General features: G+C 42.7%; 1 protein-coding gene across 1 annotated transcript in view; it reads right to left on the minus strand.

Moving 5' to 3' along the window:
• Positions 1-1,019: 1,019 nt before the first annotated feature.
• Positions 1,020-20,309, minus strand: part of LOC110989207 (tyrosine-protein kinase JAK2-like) — a 55,582-nt gene continuing 36,292 nt past the window's right edge. Inside the window, exons 10-20 of the mRNA XM_087142062.1 lie at positions 18,595-18,737; positions 17,559-17,697; positions 16,671-16,824; positions 14,154-14,300; positions 12,932-12,999; positions 12,549-12,647; positions 10,680-10,866; positions 9,226-9,365; positions 7,811-8,001; positions 6,243-6,350; positions 1,020-5,919 (exon numbers count right to left, since the gene is read on the minus strand). Of these exons, the coding sequence (XP_086998188.1) occupies positions 5,700-5,919; positions 6,243-6,350; positions 7,811-8,001; positions 9,226-9,365; positions 10,680-10,866; positions 12,549-12,647; positions 12,932-12,999; positions 14,154-14,300; positions 16,671-16,824; positions 17,559-17,697; positions 18,595-18,737 (1,596 nt within the window). The 3' untranslated portion in view covers positions 1,020-5,699. The remainder of the gene's footprint in view (positions 5,920-6,242; positions 6,351-7,810; positions 8,002-9,225; positions 9,366-10,679; positions 10,867-12,548; positions 12,648-12,931; positions 13,000-14,153; positions 14,301-16,670; positions 16,825-17,558; positions 17,698-18,594; positions 18,738-20,309) is intronic.

The following is a 20,309-nucleotide window of genomic DNA, read 5'->3' on the forward strand; positions in this document are numbered from 1 at the left end:
ATTTATTTATATTATTTACTTGTATTTGTTTATTTATGTGAGTGACCTCTGCAAGTGGTGGGATCTGGGCAAAAATACAGCGGTAGACTTGCCCCTGGAAAGCGTGCGACCTTTTCCCGCTTGAATTCCAATATCGAAGAACTTCAATCAACGCCAGACCTCACGCCGGATATTAAGAACGTCCCAACTTCAAGGATCAGCGTAATGAACTAAACGGTTTCCTTAAAAATCAAGCACAGGGCGCCCTCGTCCGTTCTCGTTTTCAACACGTTTATGAGATTGATACCAGTTCTGGTTACTTTTTGAACCGCGAAAATTTTTATTCTCTGTCTAAACCTCCCTGCAGCGTTCGTTTTGCAAATTGCAGTACATGTATCACCGGGGAGGACGACAAAATAAAGCCACACTGCCGTCCATCACGCATGATCAGGTTTGACGAGCAGTTAGAATAGTTTCATTAACGCGAAAGGGACAAATACCTTTTGCTGTATAAACCAGCAACTTATCCATTTAAACCCCAGAATATGTACCGATGGCATTATATCTGGGGACTGCTTTTAACACGTTGTGTTCATTTACAAGGACAACTCTTTTTTCTCTACGTTCACGTGAATTTAAAGAAGTCATTGTAACGGATTTAATTCCAATTTAACTCCCACGTGGCTTATTGTTATAGATGTCCCTGTTCTTTGCCTCAATGCCCATTGGAACGTTCCCGAAGACGTTTCCCATTTTATTTTCTCATCCCCCAAAAGAAAAAAATTCCCGAAAAGAGAATTTGTTCCCGACCAGCCCTTATCCATGACCCGGAGCGCTTAACAAAACGACAGCTGCGTAGAGTCTGACGCATCAAACTCGTGTAGGTTTTAAAATTGTCCGCGTACTTTTTTCGCCGAAAATTCAGGAGCTGTCGTCAGGGCTCGGGCGATTCATATACAAAGCTGTTACGGCTATCCTCATCTGTCGTTACTCTGCAAAGTTCTGTGATCTGCATATACTCAAAGTGGAAGGACACTCAGTTCCTTGCGCAGTGTCATTTTAATGGATTACTTTTAATACACAATTCTTGGTTTGATATACGAGTATTTCTATATCTATTCACATGTAAATGAGTTAATTTATACAAAATAACACTGGTGTTAATAACAGCATGAACCGCCAAGGCACTCCCAGTATGCCACTTTGGGCATGCACCATCAGTTTTGCCCAGTTAAGGACCTTCATGTACATTGTATTCAAATGATATGCTTCATCTGTCATTTACATCTTTTGTGCCACACACCACATTTGAAACCAGCTAAGAGTCTTTGTTTCATTTACAATTTTAATCTATTGTGTGGTAATGCCTGACCTCAGAAAAGCGTACAGCAGGTTGACACGTCTTATAATGTGCACTTAGGCTTATTTGATGTCGCTGACTAGCATGATAGCCTACGGACAGCACGACGACTATTACCCGGGTTACAAACTGAGTCAGTACTTTACGGTGGTATAACGCTTGTACACGCACAGGACATGCGTGCGCGTTAAATAATTAAAAAACAGCTCCTCAGTTAGTGGGTCTGGTTCCCAGACCAATGATGCCGAAGGGAGCTACAAGAGAGGAACATTAAGGTCGAGTTTGGTTGGTTGCCACAGTTACAGAGTTTAAACAGGTTTCCAAATATCAACGGTGTGTTGTTTTCTGTGACTAGTCGTTGTCATAATACCTTTTGTACCCGAATTAAAGACACTGTGACAATTAAGCTCTGTTCCATCAGCAAACACGAGCCACCTCGCGCTGGCTGCTACATGTATAATGTACACGGAGAATGAAACATCAAGCGTCATAGCAACAGCGACAGGAATTACACAGGCTAAAAGGGCCCCAAGGTCTATTTTGACTAATCGAGCCATATATATAATCCTCGTTCATACGCGAAGCAATTATAACTTCACGGTCTGTTCATCTAATGATTGTCGGTAGGCGCCAATCACCATTACGACGGGTACACGTGAAACGCAGCAACACCACCACAACCTTCAGACACCAACGATGAAATGCACAGACCCTACACAGTATCGACCACTTTAAACAATGCCAGACGCATTCAAACCATCACGGAACACATGCATACTTGGTAGATGAAAGTCACGTACACATGTACACTCTATACATGTAGAAACCAGAATACATTCGACAAGAACCCTTCATTGGATAAAACATCGTAGACCCACTTTTCGTGTCGCCCGCCTCGTGCTAATCACTCCCACAGACTACCACAGCGGCCCGAAACGTACATTTTTTTAAACTGCGCATGTAAAATAAACATTCCTATGGATTTGATCGACCTACGTATATACCTGTGATAAACGATAACTCAAAATAAAACACAGTAAAATGTTCAGGCCGAACTTTCATCTTTATCCAAAGTCTTCGGCGTTTATCCTTGGACCGTTCACCGCTGATTAGAACAAATTACCCAACGTATCTACATTGTAAGTTTACTTATTTATTTGGCACTGCAGCATGATTGGCCTGAATTTCCAATTAATCCGTACAGTATAAATGAATACTCACCTGCTGCATTATGATCATGTGATTTCAAATAACGTTTCCTACACAATCCAGATGGATACCTAAATAATAGTACTCATTTATGAAGGTGTACGTATTGGATCACGTAAATTACATGCACATTGATTGTGTAATGTGACATTATGCAGGGACAACTCTCAAACAATCATGCATCCATACAGGAAATTTTACGGAGTTAAAACGTCTTTCCGTAATTGTGTGCGTTGCGTACTTGATGCGTTCATGCGTTGGACTTTCATGGACACAAAAATCAACTCCATTAACATGACAATACACGTGTGCGTTGCGTTCGGCCGTCAAAATCGCCCCGGGAGCGATTCAGACATATACGCAACGATTGGCGCGAGTGGCCTATACATATATACCAATTTAAAATGTGTTTCCTTCAGCGGGACAAACGGAGATTTGATTGGTCGGAATCTGCGTGTTTCTGTAAGAACTCATTCATTCAAGAGTGCCAATTAAAAATGACTACCATACATGTACGTGCAATTTTGCCATTGTTTAAGCAGGTTCTATGTAACGATCTTGAATCCGACCGAGTCTTCAATTTGTCAAAGCACTCTCCATTAGTAAGTTAACTTTTCGTCGTTCAACTCGCGCCTGTATGAAAAACCAATCCTCGGTTCATTCACAGTATAACGCAAAACACTGGCCGTCCAAGGAAAGGGATAACTGATCCACTGCGCATGCCCTTACACAACATTAGAAACAAGAAAGTATCACCATTACTGAATATAATCTATATGAAGAAACAGAAATAGGATAAGAGAGTCCGAATTCTTGGACTCGGACCCACGGGTTCACCTGTGACTGTGTGAGCTGGCGAACGTGAGAGTGAAGCCTTTGAGGACTACAATCTTGGGGTGGGGTTTGAGATGGACTTCGGACTTTTGTGCGACTGATCATGACCTATCTTGCACTGACGTGACTGTCTTTGGAGAGTCTGGTGATGCGCATGTACCTGACTTGTGATGGGCTCAGATCTGGCTTGTGATAGAATCGAGATTAACTTGTGATAGACGTGAGTGACTAGAGACTGACTTGTGATGGTCTTGGGATTGGCTTGTGATGGACTTGTGACTGACTTGAGATGGTCTTCAGATTGGCCTGGGATAGACTTGCAACTGATTTGTGATGGCTTCAAACATGTCTTGTGCTAGACATGTTTCAACCTTGAGACTGACTTTTGGTTTTGAGGTTGGCTTTTGAGTCTTGCAACTGATTACGACTGACTGGTCTTGTTACTGGCTTATGCTAGACTTGTGACAACCTTCTGATTGACTTGCAAATGACTGAGACTGACTTGTGATGGTCTTGACCGAGATTGACTTGTGATGGTCTTGAATCGACTTGTGGTAGACCTGTGACTGAATTGAGATTTGATTTGTGATGACCTCAAGATTCACTTTTGATTAGTGACAGTATCGAGATTGAACTGCGATAACTTGTGACCAAGATGAAGTTTATTTGCAATTTACTTGCAACGATCTTAACTTTGTCTACTGAAGGGTTTGTGACCGAGCAGGGATCAGCTGCACAGGCGTGAGACTAAATCTTGACTGACTCATGATCGACTTGCAATTCACTTGTGACTGGCTTGGGAATGGTATTCGAGTGGTTTGAAAGTGATGTCGTGAAATTGACTTGATTTTAATGAAACTAATTCACGGTCTCGACTTCAACGTGATTGTTTCGAGATTGACTTACTTTAAAAGTGGACACTATTTCAACAACCTCACCACGTGCACCATCGGCACAACAGATAGCGCTGCACATGCAATGTTTGCCGGGGGAGGGCTGTCAATACACATGCAACTATGATTCAGAGTTGGCAGTCGCAGACAGGCATCTCACTAAAGAAGCACATTTTGTACAATTAAGCTACTATGCACCTAAATACACAGACATGACAGTTTTTTACAAATGCTACAGAAATACCCTTGGAGATGAATCTTTTTTATTTCACGTAGAGAGGTGCTGTTATGACAATCAGATTTTTTCGACGACACCTCCTAGACCCTACTTCTGGCCAGGCTGACACATGGGCTCATGCGACAACCTCTGAACAGCCACTGTTGCACTGTCAGTTGCACCTAAGTATCTCCTGCTTAGCTCCCTGCTATTTACACACAGCCCACAAAACGAATATCCACACTGTAGCACTGTTTTCCTCTGAACGCACTCCCCAAGCTCTTTCAGAGATCAGCAACTCCTCGCGAAGAATGCAAACGCACACCCCTTGCTCACCTGAGATATTTCTCTTATCCTCGTACGAGGGACTGTCCACATTCTACGAGGTGGTTGGTCACCTTGACGTGGGAGGCTTTTGGCAACGGGCTGCAACGACACTGGCAATGAGGTTGGAAGTTGTTGCCAACCTTTTGCAGAAACTCTGCAGTGTGATCGCCTTGTTCCCATTCTTCCTGCTTCTGTTATTCTCCAAGTCTCTGCACCTCCTACACCCAACTGCAAAGGGCAACGCCGTCACAGAAACAAAGTCACCTTCGTTGTAGTCTCCTGTTTCACTTCCCAAACATACAAATTCTTATCCACGCAGCTTCCACAGCAGCACCATTCTTCTGCGGCCAATGGCTCACAGTTTTGAGAGAAAGATTACAGTAATAATTCACAAGGTTAGATAGATGACTCTTTACAATATGTACATTGGCCATTTCAACTTCAGCTGTGCCGATAATTTATTCCCAGAAATGGTGAGGCCTGAGTACCTTTGGTGCCCTGTGACAAACCCCACAACCTGGGAAGTTGCCCCGCAACTTCCCCAAGCACTGCAGTCCGAGGTTCAGATGGGCACTGTAGATACGCGTATGTGATGGGTGCATCTACAAACCCAGGACCTCGTCAGGTTACCCTCTGCTGACTCCACTCTGTCCACAGATTCAGGTGAGACCTGTGGAGCATGCATGGAGCAGACAGCACATGTAATGAAACATGTCAGTGACCTGCATGTACAAAAGGAGTACCCTTGGTTATTGCTGCTCTGAGCCCACTGGAAGAGATGCCTCTGCCAGCTGCAGACTGGTGTCTTTGAACTACTCCTATCAATCTGCCCAAGGCCCTCCGGGATCCAGACCTCAACCATGGACATGGCACTCTGCCCCTACGACGCACTGGCCAGTGTCGGGTCCTCAAGTATCCTCCCGAGGCGTTGCTCCAACTGCACAAATGTGGGGCGAGCGTGTTTATCCAGGTGCCAACAATCATTCATCATGGTGTAGATGATCTGTGGGCAACCGGCTGGCTTCAGGAGCCGCTTGCCCTTACGAAGGAAAGTCTCTATCTCCTGGATGGAAGCATTTTCACCTGCTTCATTTTTGTACCTAATACAAAAAGAACAAATAAGAATATGATCCAGTTTGTTTACATACAAAGGCTTTCCATAGTAGCCATCTTTCAAGGCAGTTCTCTTGTTCCACAGTGACACCTTCTTTGTACATATTAAACCCTGTAGGACAAAAGCACTGGCCTGCAAGATGGCAGCCATGCAAACCCTCTATTAGTGTTTTGACATGCATGATTGCAGTATAATTATATATTATTGCCAATGTAGAAACATGAGGGATAGTATAAAACTTCATGAATATAAGAATACCAAAAAAGATAAAGAGAACAAGCTGCTTGTATTAACAGTGACTGGGCTTACTTAGGTCGTTCGCCGTAAGAGAACATTTCCCACAGAAGAACCCCGAAGCTCCACACATCACTCATGCTGCTGAACTTACCATGGCCCCAGATGCACTCAATGGCATACCTATGTAATAAAACAAGAAAACGGGACCACACTCACTGAACGCAATCATGTTTCGGCCATCTTGAACTGAAAATGAGGCTACTTTTCCCGAGGGAAACCAGAGAATAAAAATATTACAGCAACAAAATAAAAGTTTATTACAAATTTGCACTAGTTTACGTTAAGAATGACTTAAGTGACTTAAATACATGTATATATCTAACTATTCTTAACCACATTTTAAAAACCAAAAGGGAGGTTTGGAACTCCAAATAGTGAGACACCACCACATTTAACTCACTTCACTGAAAAGGATAGATTCAAGGAACAAGATCAAAAATTCTCTGTAAATAGGGTCTACCCGGTTTGTAAGCATTGTCATACATGTGCACCCACCACTAAATTGCAAATCCCCATTAAACACAAAAATTGCCATTACTTTCCGGTTCCATGGTTCAATGTAACGCTATGTGCAGTGGGCGTGGTTCAAAAGGAAGCGGTATCACACTGCCACCCATATTGAATTGAGAGTGAGGCTTTTATTTTGGGAGCCACCCACAATGAATTGAAAGTGAGGTTACTGCGTTTTTATTGCAGGAACCAGCGAATAAATAAAAGTTTGTGTTATGCTGATGAATAATTTAAAGTTGTGATTAATTTATCTCTAAATAAGCAACATTCAAAACAAGCAGAAGTGATGCCTGCAACCCAAAATAGCCTGGCACCATCTCATTCAGCAGATTACACTGAATAAGATAGACTCTTGGAATAAAACCAAAACTGGTTTCCATGGAAATAAGGTCTACTGATATTTACTGTGTTGCACACAAAATGTTGCATACATATTTCACCAGTTGAATCCTGGATATCTTGCAACAAAATTGCAACTATGTGAATAGGCGTTGAAGCGTCTACGCAAGGCAATTTTTCATACAAATCATCTTTTCTAAATGAGTTGTATTTTGAATTTTTGTTTTACTTTTTTAAAAGGTACATGACATGTTAGTGTCTTTTTGGTTTTTCTGCAGATGAGTATACCGATACTCTTGAGCAATACTGCGATGTCATCTCTCGAAAAACAAGTTTAAACGTTACGTTGATTTGTGTACATAAACATACTGACATTCCTTCTATATTTCGCTGGCCTAAATGTCCTCCTTGTTGATGATTTGCTGCACATTAAAGTGCTCAACGATAGACCAGTGAGTGACTCTTTCTCCAAATGCTTTCAGTGAGCAGATTTTGGTTTCAAAACAAAAAAACCTGTAAAACGAACAGACATCACAGCAACAATACCCCAAGTGGTCTTGGAAAAGCATGAATGATTTTAATATTTGAAGAAAGGTATATTGTTTACTATGCACGTATACTTCCCACAGCGATGTTAAAAAAATCTCAGGCACAGGAGAAGAGAATCGTGTTGTGTAATGAATGTATGACAAAAAATCTATTGCTTGGATAAATTTGAGAAAGATACTGACATGAATACAGGAAGCTGTCTATCACGTCCAGATGTCTGATAGTAACCCTCGGTAGTGTACTTCCGGGCAAGGCCAAAATCACTAATCTTGACCTCCGGTTCTGTGTTAACGGACGCATCAGATGCCACGAGGACGTTACGCGCTGCCAGATCACGGTGCACTACGTTCCTTTCTCCCAAGTATGCCATGCCCTTCAAAACATCAAACAAGGGATCACAAATACAAATGTTACGTTCCTTGAAGCATCCCACCAAACCTCTCAGGGTTTCAGGCTCAAGAAAGAGTCCTGAGATGGACATTCAGAGACATTCAGTGCAACACACGTGACCTGCTCCGGGAAAAGGCGATGAAAGTTGTGGTGCTCTGCCTTTCTACACAGCGGCCCATTCAAAGTTGAGAGGTTGAAACTTCTTTTTTGGTCAGAAAAAAAACATCTTTGGTCAGGATTTGTGAACAAAAAATATCTGGAGGGAACATGTTGGTTGCTAAAAAGATTGAGGGTGACTGTTCTCATCCTATTTAGACTCAACTTTTTCAAAGTCTGTTTTCTCAGTTATGTTGAAGTTTGTAGAATTTGGAGAAATAGCAGATCAGTATCTCCAGAAGGGATGGTCTGTGCTGCTCTGTCATATACCAAGTATAAACTTACACAGGGGCTTTCCAGCCCTGTATATCAATCTTCCCCCGCCACCTTGGTTTTAAAAAAGAGACCTTTTTGCAGAGCAGGACACAAGTTTTGGGGAATGGTATGCGATGAAATCCGGGCAGTGAATTGAAATGCAATGTGCACAGACCGATTCTGCAAGCAACCCACAAAATGTGACCAAACAATACATGCATGCTCCACTTCAATGTCACACAGCATGTTTCAACCCTGTTCCCAATATTTTGGTCACACTGCGTGCGAATACAGTTTGGTACATGCTGGACGGGTTCCCTTCCATATATGATGGCTGGTACCCACCATTCATGAAAACAAAGTACAGGTATGACGGTTTTGAGGATGTATTATGTCAATCTTTGAGGGCCACCGCACACAAATCCATCAGTCGGTGGAACCAATGTTGTGCAAAAGTGGACATTAATATGCAAAGAGATGCCATGAAAAATTGAGATCTTTCTTTGAACGTGACGCACCAAGAAAACAAGGCACAATTTATACAATCTCAGTTAACAAATATTGAAGCTTTCTGAAAATGAACAAATGAGGTTCAATTTCGGCCAGCCTTGGAACATTTTAACGAAAGAATTATCTCAGTTTTGGTCACATGACCTTGGCGGTGACCTCACATTCTCTCCAGGTGGAGGGTATCCCTTGGTCCAGGAACCAGACTAGCGTGTATGCATATTGGCATGTTAAGGTCGCGGCTACGATTGGCCTACGAATGGACTCGAGGTCACATGAACCACTTTACCTGCGCTACTTGCTGCGCAAAAGTCAGCATCGTTGCCAGGCTGACTACTTTGTTGCCAATCTTCTTCTGTTCTAGGAATTTATTGAGCGCTCCAAGGGGGAGATACTCCATAACGAGACGCAGAGGATTGCCCAGTCCGGCTAAGTATGTATAACAAATCAACACAACATATTGAGGAATATGAGCAGCAATTAAAGACAACTCACTGTAATCATGGCGCACGCTCGAGAGATTATTGCAGTTGAAAATAAGTACAAAGGTTCAGGCTAATTCATTTCCATAATATCAAGTCAATGAATGAAATATAGCACAAATCATACAGCAAACTAACTTGGAGATGGTGTAGGCAGTGCTATTAAACTTGACTGTTCAATACTTTCAACTTGACAATCGTTCAACAGTCAACACACTGTCCAATCCTTCAACAGTCAACACACTGTCCAATCCTTCAACAGTCAGCATGACTGTCAAATCCCCAACAGTCAACTCGATGGTCCAATACTTCCCACAATCCAAAGTCAGTCGGTCATTGGACAGTCAACATAGCTATCCAATGCTTCTAGTCACTATAACTGTCTAATCCTTCAACTGTCAACTTGACTGTCTAATCCTTCAACAATCGACATGACTATTCAATTCTTCAACAGTAAACATGATGGTTCAATCCGTCTCACAGTGATCAAAAGTCACTTCCAACAGTGATCAGGTAACTCAGTCATTGGGCAGTCAACATCTTTCCACAGTCAAAATAACTGTCCAATCCTTTCAGTCACATTGAATGTCCAACAGTCAACATGACGGTCCAATCCTTCCACAATCAAAAGTCATGTCAGTCATTGGACAGTCAAAAAGGCTAACCAGTCCGGTGACTGTCCAATCCTTCAACTTTCTACTTGACTACCTGTCTGATCTTTCAACAGTCATTTTTGACTGTCCAAACCTGCAACTGGCAACATGACCGTCCAAACCTTCAGTAATTAAATCAAGACTAATCTTTTTAATAACAGGTTTCCCCCCCAACACCGACACATATTAAACACTGTATACTCGGTGCTTTTCAGAGAGCTTATGAAGAAATTCACAAGTTTCTTCAAGTGGGACTCGAAAATACAACCTCCTGCTTGTAAGTGCAGACGTCTTAACCACTTGACCACCAAGCTTGCCCAAGTTAGCTGGCTGGTCCTTGGCAGATTTAGCAGTGGGTACTGTGAACTATTTCAAGATGCACTTTTCTCCGGGGAGATGTTAAATTTAATTCCAGTTTTTGCTTTTACAACATCTCAGACTAAGGGCAAAAACCTCGTATTTAAAAATGACACCTCCCTGATGCAAGGGCAAAACCTGTAAATAAAGTTAACATCTCCCCAAAACAAAGTGCATTTTGGAAAAGACTAGTCTTGGTAATAGTCAGAGACAGGCTTTGCTCATTGGTAAGAAGGTTTACTGGTACCCACCTTCCATGACCCCTAGCACCTTGACAATGTTCTTGTGGTTAAAGCTGGACAACTGTGCAATCTCCTTCTCAAATTGTTGCAGTTCTTGCTCATTGGCCCTGTTTTCTTTGATCTCCTTGATGGCCACAGGTAACTTGTTCATGGGCCCTCGGTTCCAGTGGCCGAAATACACGAACCCAAAGTTACCCTAAGAGAGAAAAAAGACACCCTCAAATATTCATCCCACGAAGTTACTCTAAAGATGTACAGTGATAAATGTGTCCCTTGTGGCTGTCAACAAAGAAAGCCTCAAGTATTTCTCCCTCAACAGAAAGGAAGGTGTAACTCGCTTGCTTCAGCTAATCCATACTCCAATTTTAAGAGAGGCCCATTTGGAGGGGTATACGAACAAATATGAACAAAGTCCAAAATGATAAACTGCCACAATATCAATCCGACCTGACTACCCACTGTTGTTAAAAAACGAGGCTTTACAACCAAATGTTACTGCTCTAAGCATGCTGATAATACATGACAAGAAACATATGATTTATGTCACAGCTTCGGCATGTGTGGCTGTGGAAAAAAGAGGGTTTGGTCCAGCTGGCTTGCACAGTGTAGTGGTCTAGTAGATAAGGGAAAGAATAAGTATTGAGGATGTCCCTCGTTTGAATCCTGGCGAATACATTTTTTAATATTTGTCTTTCATTTTTCTAGTCTGTTTCCTGTTAGAAAAGATCAATTTAGCAAGGTTATTTTACTTACCGCCTAAATTTGTAACGTTGAATTTTGTTTGTTTTTCTGCTGCATCAATGCATTATCGACTGGAGTCCAATGCATCAGTGTGGCTCCCATTTTAAAATTATGCAATAATATATTACTGGCACAGTTTAACACAGTATTTTGCTTTCAAAGCCTCAGTTGGCAACAGCACCATACAGTGGAGGATAGTCAGATAGGGGTACTCTCGCGGCTCAGCTTTCCAGCCCTGTTTCTGTCCTCCCAAAATCTGCCAGTGTCTTAAATGGCCTGTCGACATGACCTTCACGACTTGGCCAGCATTAGACACAGGACTCAGAAGATGCAAAGCCAAACAACAACTGGAAGCAGAGGCCACCAGCATGACAGAAACATTGTTCCTTTGTACAGATTATTCAAATGCCCAAAGCCGTGACTATTTCACCTCTTCACTTTGTAATTTCTTTGGTAACAAAATTACTGCTATTGTCAGCACTCACTGGGCCCACACTCATGACCTTCACAAGACCACACAAGACCAACACGAGACCTTCAGTCTGAGTTCAAGCCACAAGCTGTTCAAATGAACTGCAACAAAAGCATTCCTTTGTCACTATTCACCCTGTGACTTGTGCCTGTTCTAGTACCTGGTCTTGTACCTGGTCTTGTTGTAATGACCTAGACTACAACACTGACTCATGGAACAGGTTGTTGTGATTTGTGTTGTCTTAAATGCACTGAGTATTGCACTCTGGTGAGGGACAGTCAGGTTAGCGTTGTGGCTCTTTTCTTGCCCTCTATCTCTGCAGCTCAAGTTCAAATTTCACCAGTCCCCACCTGCTTCTGTGGGTGTTACCTGAACATTTCTGAATAGTCTTCTTAATTAGCCAGATTGGTATCTAAAAAAGTCAAGGTCAATCAGGAACAAAGTGTTCGCATGAGTTGACCTACAGCTGCGCTGACAGGGAAGATTGGGCTGACTGTTCCCCCAATGACCTCAGTTTGGGCATGCACTGTTGGAATGCCAAACAGGATCAGTGTCACTTCATCCTGTAATTTAGCCAGAACTCGCTGTTGGATGAACAGAAATAAGTAAATGAAAACACGATTAAGTACATGTATATGCCACAGTGACCATGTACGGGTACTCACTTCCCCAATGGGCGGTCCTATTATCTCCAACGTTCCCATAGCAATCTTTTCAATTCCGCTGAACTTCATCAACCGACCGCTGCTTGGGTAGATGTCCGCCTGCAGAAGTCAAAGCAGTAGAAAAGGTGTGAAAACGTTTTTCCCTGTGTGAAAAGGTGTGAAAAATATTCTCCTACTTCAAAGAAATGGAATGAAAAAGTTTTTTCAAATATGCCAAAGGGTAAAAAAAATTTTTACCACTACTTGTTTTCACATTTTGTGGGATCACATACATGTATGAATTCCCCGGGAAGAGAAAAAGTGGAAAGATTTTCCATTCTAAAGTATAATTCTAATTGCAAGCTACTGCATATGACACTGAAAACATCAAAGTAAGAGTTTACCTGGTTGGAGCTTTGGCCTGGGTAAGTTGTCATCAAATCAATGTCAGCAAGGCCTGCAAAACCAGACGCTACAGGTAAGGAACAAACACACAAAACGTCATTGGTACAGAGACTATCAGTGCCTGTGAACAGATGAAGTTTCACCACTTTCTACGTATAGTCAATATAATCAATCACTGGAGTGGGGTTTCCCCCTTACCCGTCACTGGATAGTTTCAAACCTTCACTATAACCAATCACAGGTTTATGGTCTCTCTCCCATTTCACCTTGCCAGGACTATCATATCAGTGCCGACGCACAGACCAAGTTTCAGAGCTTTACCAATCACCAGATGCTGGTCCCTCCCAATCAACTCATTTACATCTGGATCTACGGTGGATTGATACAGTGAAAGACTGTTGCAGTATGAGCCTAGGATGAACCAAGAGAGGGTGCAATTTTCCTAGCAACAGGGGTACAAAATGAATACTCCCCATCAACCTAGCCCTTTTCAACCGATGCGGGGGTGCTTCTGCTCAAGGCAGATAGGCACACCAAAGAGAAAGAAAGCTAGAAGACTGGCAACACTGGTGAAAGTGGTTTTCAAGAGCAGCCTTGAAACTTGCCACTGATGCAGAGGTTGCTGTCCACTGTTGTTTTAACAAAACCAGTGTTTCTGCACAGGTACATGTAGGTACGACAGCTTTCTACTTCAAAACATACACCAAGTATGATTTCAGACTTGCTTTCCACTGCATTTGTTGTCTCAAAGGAAGACAAAGACTTTGGCTTTTATCTGCTTTTTGGGGGGGTTTACAAGGTCTTACAAAATGTTTGGGAGGGTGGTGCTAGCTCCCGAACCACTTCGATGTAATTGTAGTTTGAGAGTTCTGTATGTAACCGTACGGTGCATTGCATTGGAAAGTCAACACCGTGAGTGGAACAAGGGAATTTTGTGGGAAGAATTCATTTTCAAATTCAAACTCATGTTTCTTGAGGCTTGAAAATTACTTCCATTTGAGCAAAAAAAGGTGCGGAAATTTCACTTGTGGGAAAATTTACGAAAAACCTTCCCCACTTTGAGAGAGGTTTCTCAAGGTTTCCGACATGAAAATGAATACCCGGGGAAGACGGAAAGTGTTGAAGGAGAACTTCCCGGTCCGAGGTTGACTTTCAACTGCAACATACTGTGCGCCTTGATGCTGACATTAATTGGTTCAGGTTTCTCAACATCTCGCCCACCTTGCCAGGAGATGTCCATCAGTTCCTCGTCGCTCCCCCCGCTCTGCTCCCCTTCCGAGAAGTCCTCCAGGATTGGTTCGGGCCCGTCTTCCTCATCGCCGAGCACCTCCCACTGCATGGCAGCCGCTTCATCTCCTTGTTGGATTTCTAATTGGGGCGACACACCATGAGGGGAGCTTGGTTGACTCACAACAGGGTACATGGACAATGGCATTTTACACAATCCTCAGTTGGGCAAGGAATTCCGGGACAGCTTCAGTCTGTTTCAATCATCTCATGGTACATGTGTTTTCACTCATTAAAGTATAAACAAAGACATGATGCTCAAACAATAACATGACCAATGGGAGAGTCTGAGAGAACAGTCCTAGTCATTTCCTAACTGCTCCAACAAAATTATTATTAACGCCATTTTTCAAAACATTTCATTACAATTTTCAGGAAGAAAAACACGTCAAAAGAAGCATATTTTGATTTTGATTTCATTTTTCATGTTCTTTGGGGCCTAAAGAGAACACAAATCTTACTACTTTACTCCTAGTGCCCGGTACATGTACATGTATCAACTCAGCTCAGGAGAATGGACGCGACTTATGCCCCTGCCTGTGGCTAAGGCATTAGTCATGTTAGTCGCGTCCATTTTCCTGAGCTGGTCTTAAAGGAACCAGGAAATGAATTTTTCTTAGAATCACTTTTTGTGTGTCTCTGTACTCTTCTTCCATGAATGAAGACTGTTTGGCTTTCATGAACAGAATGGTGCACTTTTTCAAACATTAAAAATTGACCAAACATTTCTGGACAAGTGAGGGCGCTTTTGCTCTGATGTAAATCCAGGAAGACATGGTTCAGGTTGCATGTTTTCATGTTCCAATTGTGAATCCCAAATTTGCTATCTGGGAACATTTCTGTGAAAAGGAATTTTGCTGGATTATTGCCATATACTTACACAGCAATAAATTGCCCCCCCCCCAATAAAATCTGGCATAACAGTGGTTGCAAAAATCTAGAAATTTTCTGTGCACAAATCAGTGCAACACTGAAATTCAGTGCCTTGGATGACGCCATAGTTCTCCTCATGAATATGCAAAATAGCATTAGCATCAAACAAAAAAGCACCAAAGTATGAGTTAAATTTGCAAAACAAAAATTTAAAATGAGTTTAATTGAAGCCCAACAATGCAATTTTAAGGGTTTTAGTAAAATGTATAAAAACCATTTCTATTTTCTGGTTTCTTTAAACGAGTGTTTAAGACCAGCCAAGCACATATTTGTTTCCATTCATAAATACCTTTTTATTCAGAGAGTCCAAAGAAGTCAACAAACGATGGATTTCCGAGGATTTTGTTCCAAAACTTTACGTTCATTTTCCCGAACACCCCTATTCATTATATGGTATATTCCTTTGAAAGTTGTCCAATGGAAGCCTCTTCAATGAACTAGGTACGTGAGGCGCATTGTGTGCACACAGACTCCTGACCAATCAGATCTGATTACACTGTTTCATATCCAGGTGCCAAGGTGTGATTTACCCAGGGGGCATTATCTCTTCTCAGTGGGCATTATTAAATGTTAATACATGGTCAAGTGACGTGCTTTGACCAATAGGAATACAGTTCCTGCTGATGCATTTCGGAATATTCTTCACAGGCCCTTAACCCTAAATATCCAGTATCCATCAAATTCCAACAGCAAGTTTTACTAGATTTTGGCAGCCTTGGTTCCATGCCTGATGAACTTCTTGTTGCATTTTGTTGGACTTGGTAACAAAGTCCCAGGGTGATGGTGTTGGATTTGGTGTAAGTTGAGACACACAGGGATCATTGTGTGCAGTGTCTGGCTTGCTGTACCAATTGTTGGACTATGCTTGATTTTGTCAGATTTGGTACTGTTTCAGTGCAAGTCATCCTATTCTGCATAGACCCATCCATACCATATCACTCAAACTCCAACGGAGTCATCGTGTTGGAGTTTATCAGGTTTGGTGAAGTGACCTGCATGAACAAGTACATACACAAGTACATGAACCTGTTGAAGTTTGTTGGGTTCAGTATGCTCCCTAATGCAAGAGCCTAGGGGGTTAGGATGAACTTGAAAACAGCATATTTTTAATTATGATTAATTAATTTATTAACCCTCCTATGGTTTTACAGCACAAATGTGCACAGATGCCCACAGTCACTGGTGAGCATGTAGTTTCTATATGGAACTCAAACATGCACAGGTTCAGTGTGTACACAGTAGATTGCCAGCTCAAAATGACCCAGGGTCTTTTGTGCAGTCCTCTTCACTGCATTTGGTTTACTGCACAATGATGCACATGAAACAGTGAAGCACAGTTCTTAGGCAGCACAAAAGTGCAATCTGATATTCCTGTGAGGGACAGTTAGTGCAGTGCACAACACGACACAGCTGTGCTTCTTTGAGGTGTTTACCAAATGACCCAAAGAGTGACTTCAGCATAGGAGGGTTAATTTATTTCGCTGCTGTGACACAGCATGACAACCCAGATGAACTCACCCATGAAGATACGGTTCAGCTCCATCATGAGGTGCTTGAAGGTGACACGGTCAGAGGGAACCACGTGCCAGCAATTCTTGATGAGAATGTTCACAGGCTCCAGGGAGTGAAGATTCAACGGTGGGAACTTATGCTGGGTGTACAGCTGAAGGACCTAGGACATGAATAAAACATAACAACTGTAGTGGGTGTACAGGTGCAAGACCTTGGATGTAAATAAAAAAAAAACTATGACAGGTGTACAGATGCAGGACCTACGATGTGGATAAAACACAAACACCTGCAGCTGGTGTATAGGTTCAAGACCGAGGATGTAGATGGAACAAACCTATGGTCGGTGGACAGATGCAGGACCTATGACATGGATACAAGGAAAACACCTGCTGTGGGTGCGTACGGTACATGCACAATGTAGGTGCACGAACTACACATGTACCGTAGAATGCGGATAAAATTAAAAAAAACAATGGTGAGTGTACAGGTGCAGGGCCTTGGACGTGGATAAAAACACGTGCAGTGGGTGTATAGGTGCGAGACTATAATGTGGATAAAACAAGAAACCTATGGTGGGTGTATAGGCGCAGGACCTAGGACATGAATAGATAAAAAAACCTATGGTGGGTGTACAGATGCAAGACCTATGACATGGATAAATTAAACACCCTCTGGTATACAGGTGCAAGAACTAGGACGTACATGTAGATAAAACAAAGAAAGAGAAACAAGTGGTTGAAACAACCTTGTCCAAACAGGTTTAATATTTGATTTTTACATCAACTAGTTCCGAAAGCAACATTCAGTTAATTTCTTGGGACAAATGCCTTTCACTAAACATTTTGTTCCAACGCTGTCGGCAAGTGGCCATGAAAAATTTGGCCCGCCGCTCACCTCATTGTCCGACTTGTCCTCAAACGGAATCTTCCCGTAAGCCAGAATCTGCCAGAGGACCAGTCCAAAGCTCCACCGGTCGCTCTCCAGCGTGGGCTCAGCATTGGCTCGTATCAGCTCGGGAGGCAGCCAGCGAACCCTTCAAACGAGACGTTATAAGAAGAATGTTCTCAGAAAACTGAAGAAATTCATCACAAAAGAGATGAAGTCACTCAATTTTTGCCCGAGTCACATCTTGGATACGTTCAATGTTACAAACTTGTCATCTGTGAGCTGTGGTGCTACTCACTGAGCACCGACGTGAATCACATGCACAATTATGAGTGTAAAAGACATCAACCCTAACCCCCAAGGCCCTTTTTGCTAGGGGGCCCTCCAAAATCCTCCAATCGGGGGGGGGTGAAAAAATTGGATTCTCCACAATCCTCCAAAATCCTAACAACTTTCTTGAAAATGTTACTTGGAGGTGTGCCTACTGCATCAAAAATCCTCTGGCAATTCCTGTCATTATGTTGAGGCAGTGTGAATGGCATTCTTGAGCAGTGCGGTTGATTCAAAAGAACTATCGAGCTGAAGTTATGGATGACTACGCAAAAAAACACAAGGTCTCAGCCACGACCTTCACTCGTGGCATCCTTTGCAATAAGCCATACACTTCTGCCATTCACCCTCAATCCTCCAAAATCCTCCAAAACTGCCCGAAGGATTTTTTGAGGATTGGGGAGGATTAGGGTTAATGCGAGAACCAGCTGGTTCTAGACGTCAAGCTTCGGTACCCTACACATGTATGTCAACCAGTTCAACTCTGACCCTGTGTCTTTTGATTCATTTGTTTTTCTATATACTGTTAGTCAGTCAGTTTGTCTGTCTGTCCATCTTAGAATTTCAGTTTCCTCTCTGTTGGCAAGCCATGGTAATACTTGCTCAACATGGCGTCGCCCACTTTGACCTAGACCATGTCCGGTTCGTCTGTTGATTCATCTGTCAATCATGTCAATACTGTTTGTTGGTCACTTTCTCTGTCTCTTTATCTTACCATTTCAGTTTCCTCTCCATGGGCAAGCTGTGGTAATACCTGCTCAGCATGGAGTCACCCAGTTTGACTCTGACCCGAGGAAGGCCTCTCACCACCAGGGTATTGTGGGCCGATATACTACCGTGAATGATCTTCCGTGATTCCTGACATGATCATGGAAAAACAATTCCTGTCTTCAATGTTTCAAAATACCAAGAACTCACTCACTGATAAATAACCGACTTTCTGAAAATAAAGTTAATCAATTAATCATGATGCGTGTTCAGTTTAATCCACCACTTATATGTAGCAGCACCACAGCTTGATCCAAAAGCCTGCGTGTCTTTCTTGGCACTTCAGTGCATTCCATTTCTGAAAAACAGTCCAGTGAAAGTTGAACTTTACAAAAACTATGGTTATGAACATCAGATATTGTTTTGACTGTTAACTTCCCAACAAGCAAGACATACAGTGAACATGACTACCATAGGCGTTAACCACTACCAGCCGGGGACTCCGAAATCGGAGCCGTATGGTTTATATGGGTGGCCGGGGTCTCCGAACTCGGACAAAGGAAACAGGGCCCTGTAACAAAAGACCGTACTCCGAACAAAAGACCAGGCTGCTGGGCATTACCGGCATTTTTCACTCTCAAAAGTGGTGATAATCCAGCGTTATTTTGAAACCTTATACCAGGGTTTGGGGTATTTAGAGCAAGCGGATTACCACCGGGGACAAAAGCGCTCCACCACCGCAGCGATGAGCCACACAGCACCGCTGCATGCTAATCTGGCCCCTATTGAAAAGAGGTCAGCAGTGCACTGAGCCAGGTTCGTGAACAAAAGACAGTTGTATAACACCGCACAATCTGGGCTCTGTTTACAAGGCTGCAGGCCTGGCTGAAATATTCAGGCATCAATGAAGGTCACCCGTCAACTTAGAGCAGTGCCTAAAGATTACTCCGTGCGGCTATAAACGACTGTTAAATGGAATGATGAATTGTTGAAGGATTTTGAAAACGGAAAAAATGATAGTCATGCCGGCCCAGCATCCTCAATGTTGAAAATTGCCCCGGCACGAAGTGGTTAACATACTATTACAAACGGAGCAAACTGACTGGAAAGGGATTTGAACCAGCAACCTCCTCAATAAAGTGCAGGTGCTCTACCAATTGAACCGCCAGGCCCTATGTTCACAGTTTCTCCGATCTGTCAATATCTGTGCTCAAGGGGCTCTAGTCAGAGGCAGTAAAACCTGAAACATTGTATCCCTGGGTATCGTTGCCCAAAAAACAGGGATCACTCCGACAAGAGTATAAGTACACGCTGCGAACATCTTCTCCCTTTAAAAACCATTTAAGCATACATATATCATATTGCTGTGAATTTTCCTGGGCTGTTTTTTTTTTTTTTTTTCTCGGATCGTCCAGCCCTTCAGTGAGATTAGCAGTTCATGAAATGCCCATGAGACAGTTCCTTTGTTGAGTGATCAGTACAAAACAAATCACCATTTAATCCCCTATAAGCCTCGAGCTGGACCAAAAGAGGGGGCTATTTCCTTAGGGAAGGCGTCCAAAATATTTTTATCGGTGCACTGCGATCTGCTTCCTTGCACCACACAGCACTGCACGGCACCTCACTCCAGCCGCCCGAGACCTGCTGATGCACCGCGCTGGTGGGAAACATGCCCAGCAAGTGTGTTACAGCTGAACGCAGTTCATAAACACGCTGTATAAA

This window comes from Acanthaster planci, linkage group LG10, assembly GCF_054643075.1.
Source record: "Acanthaster planci isolate LZ-2023a linkage group LG10, COTS_SCS, whole genome shotgun sequence".
Classification (NCBI taxonomy): domain Eukaryota; kingdom Metazoa; phylum Echinodermata; class Asteroidea; order Valvatida; family Acanthasteridae; genus Acanthaster; species Acanthaster planci.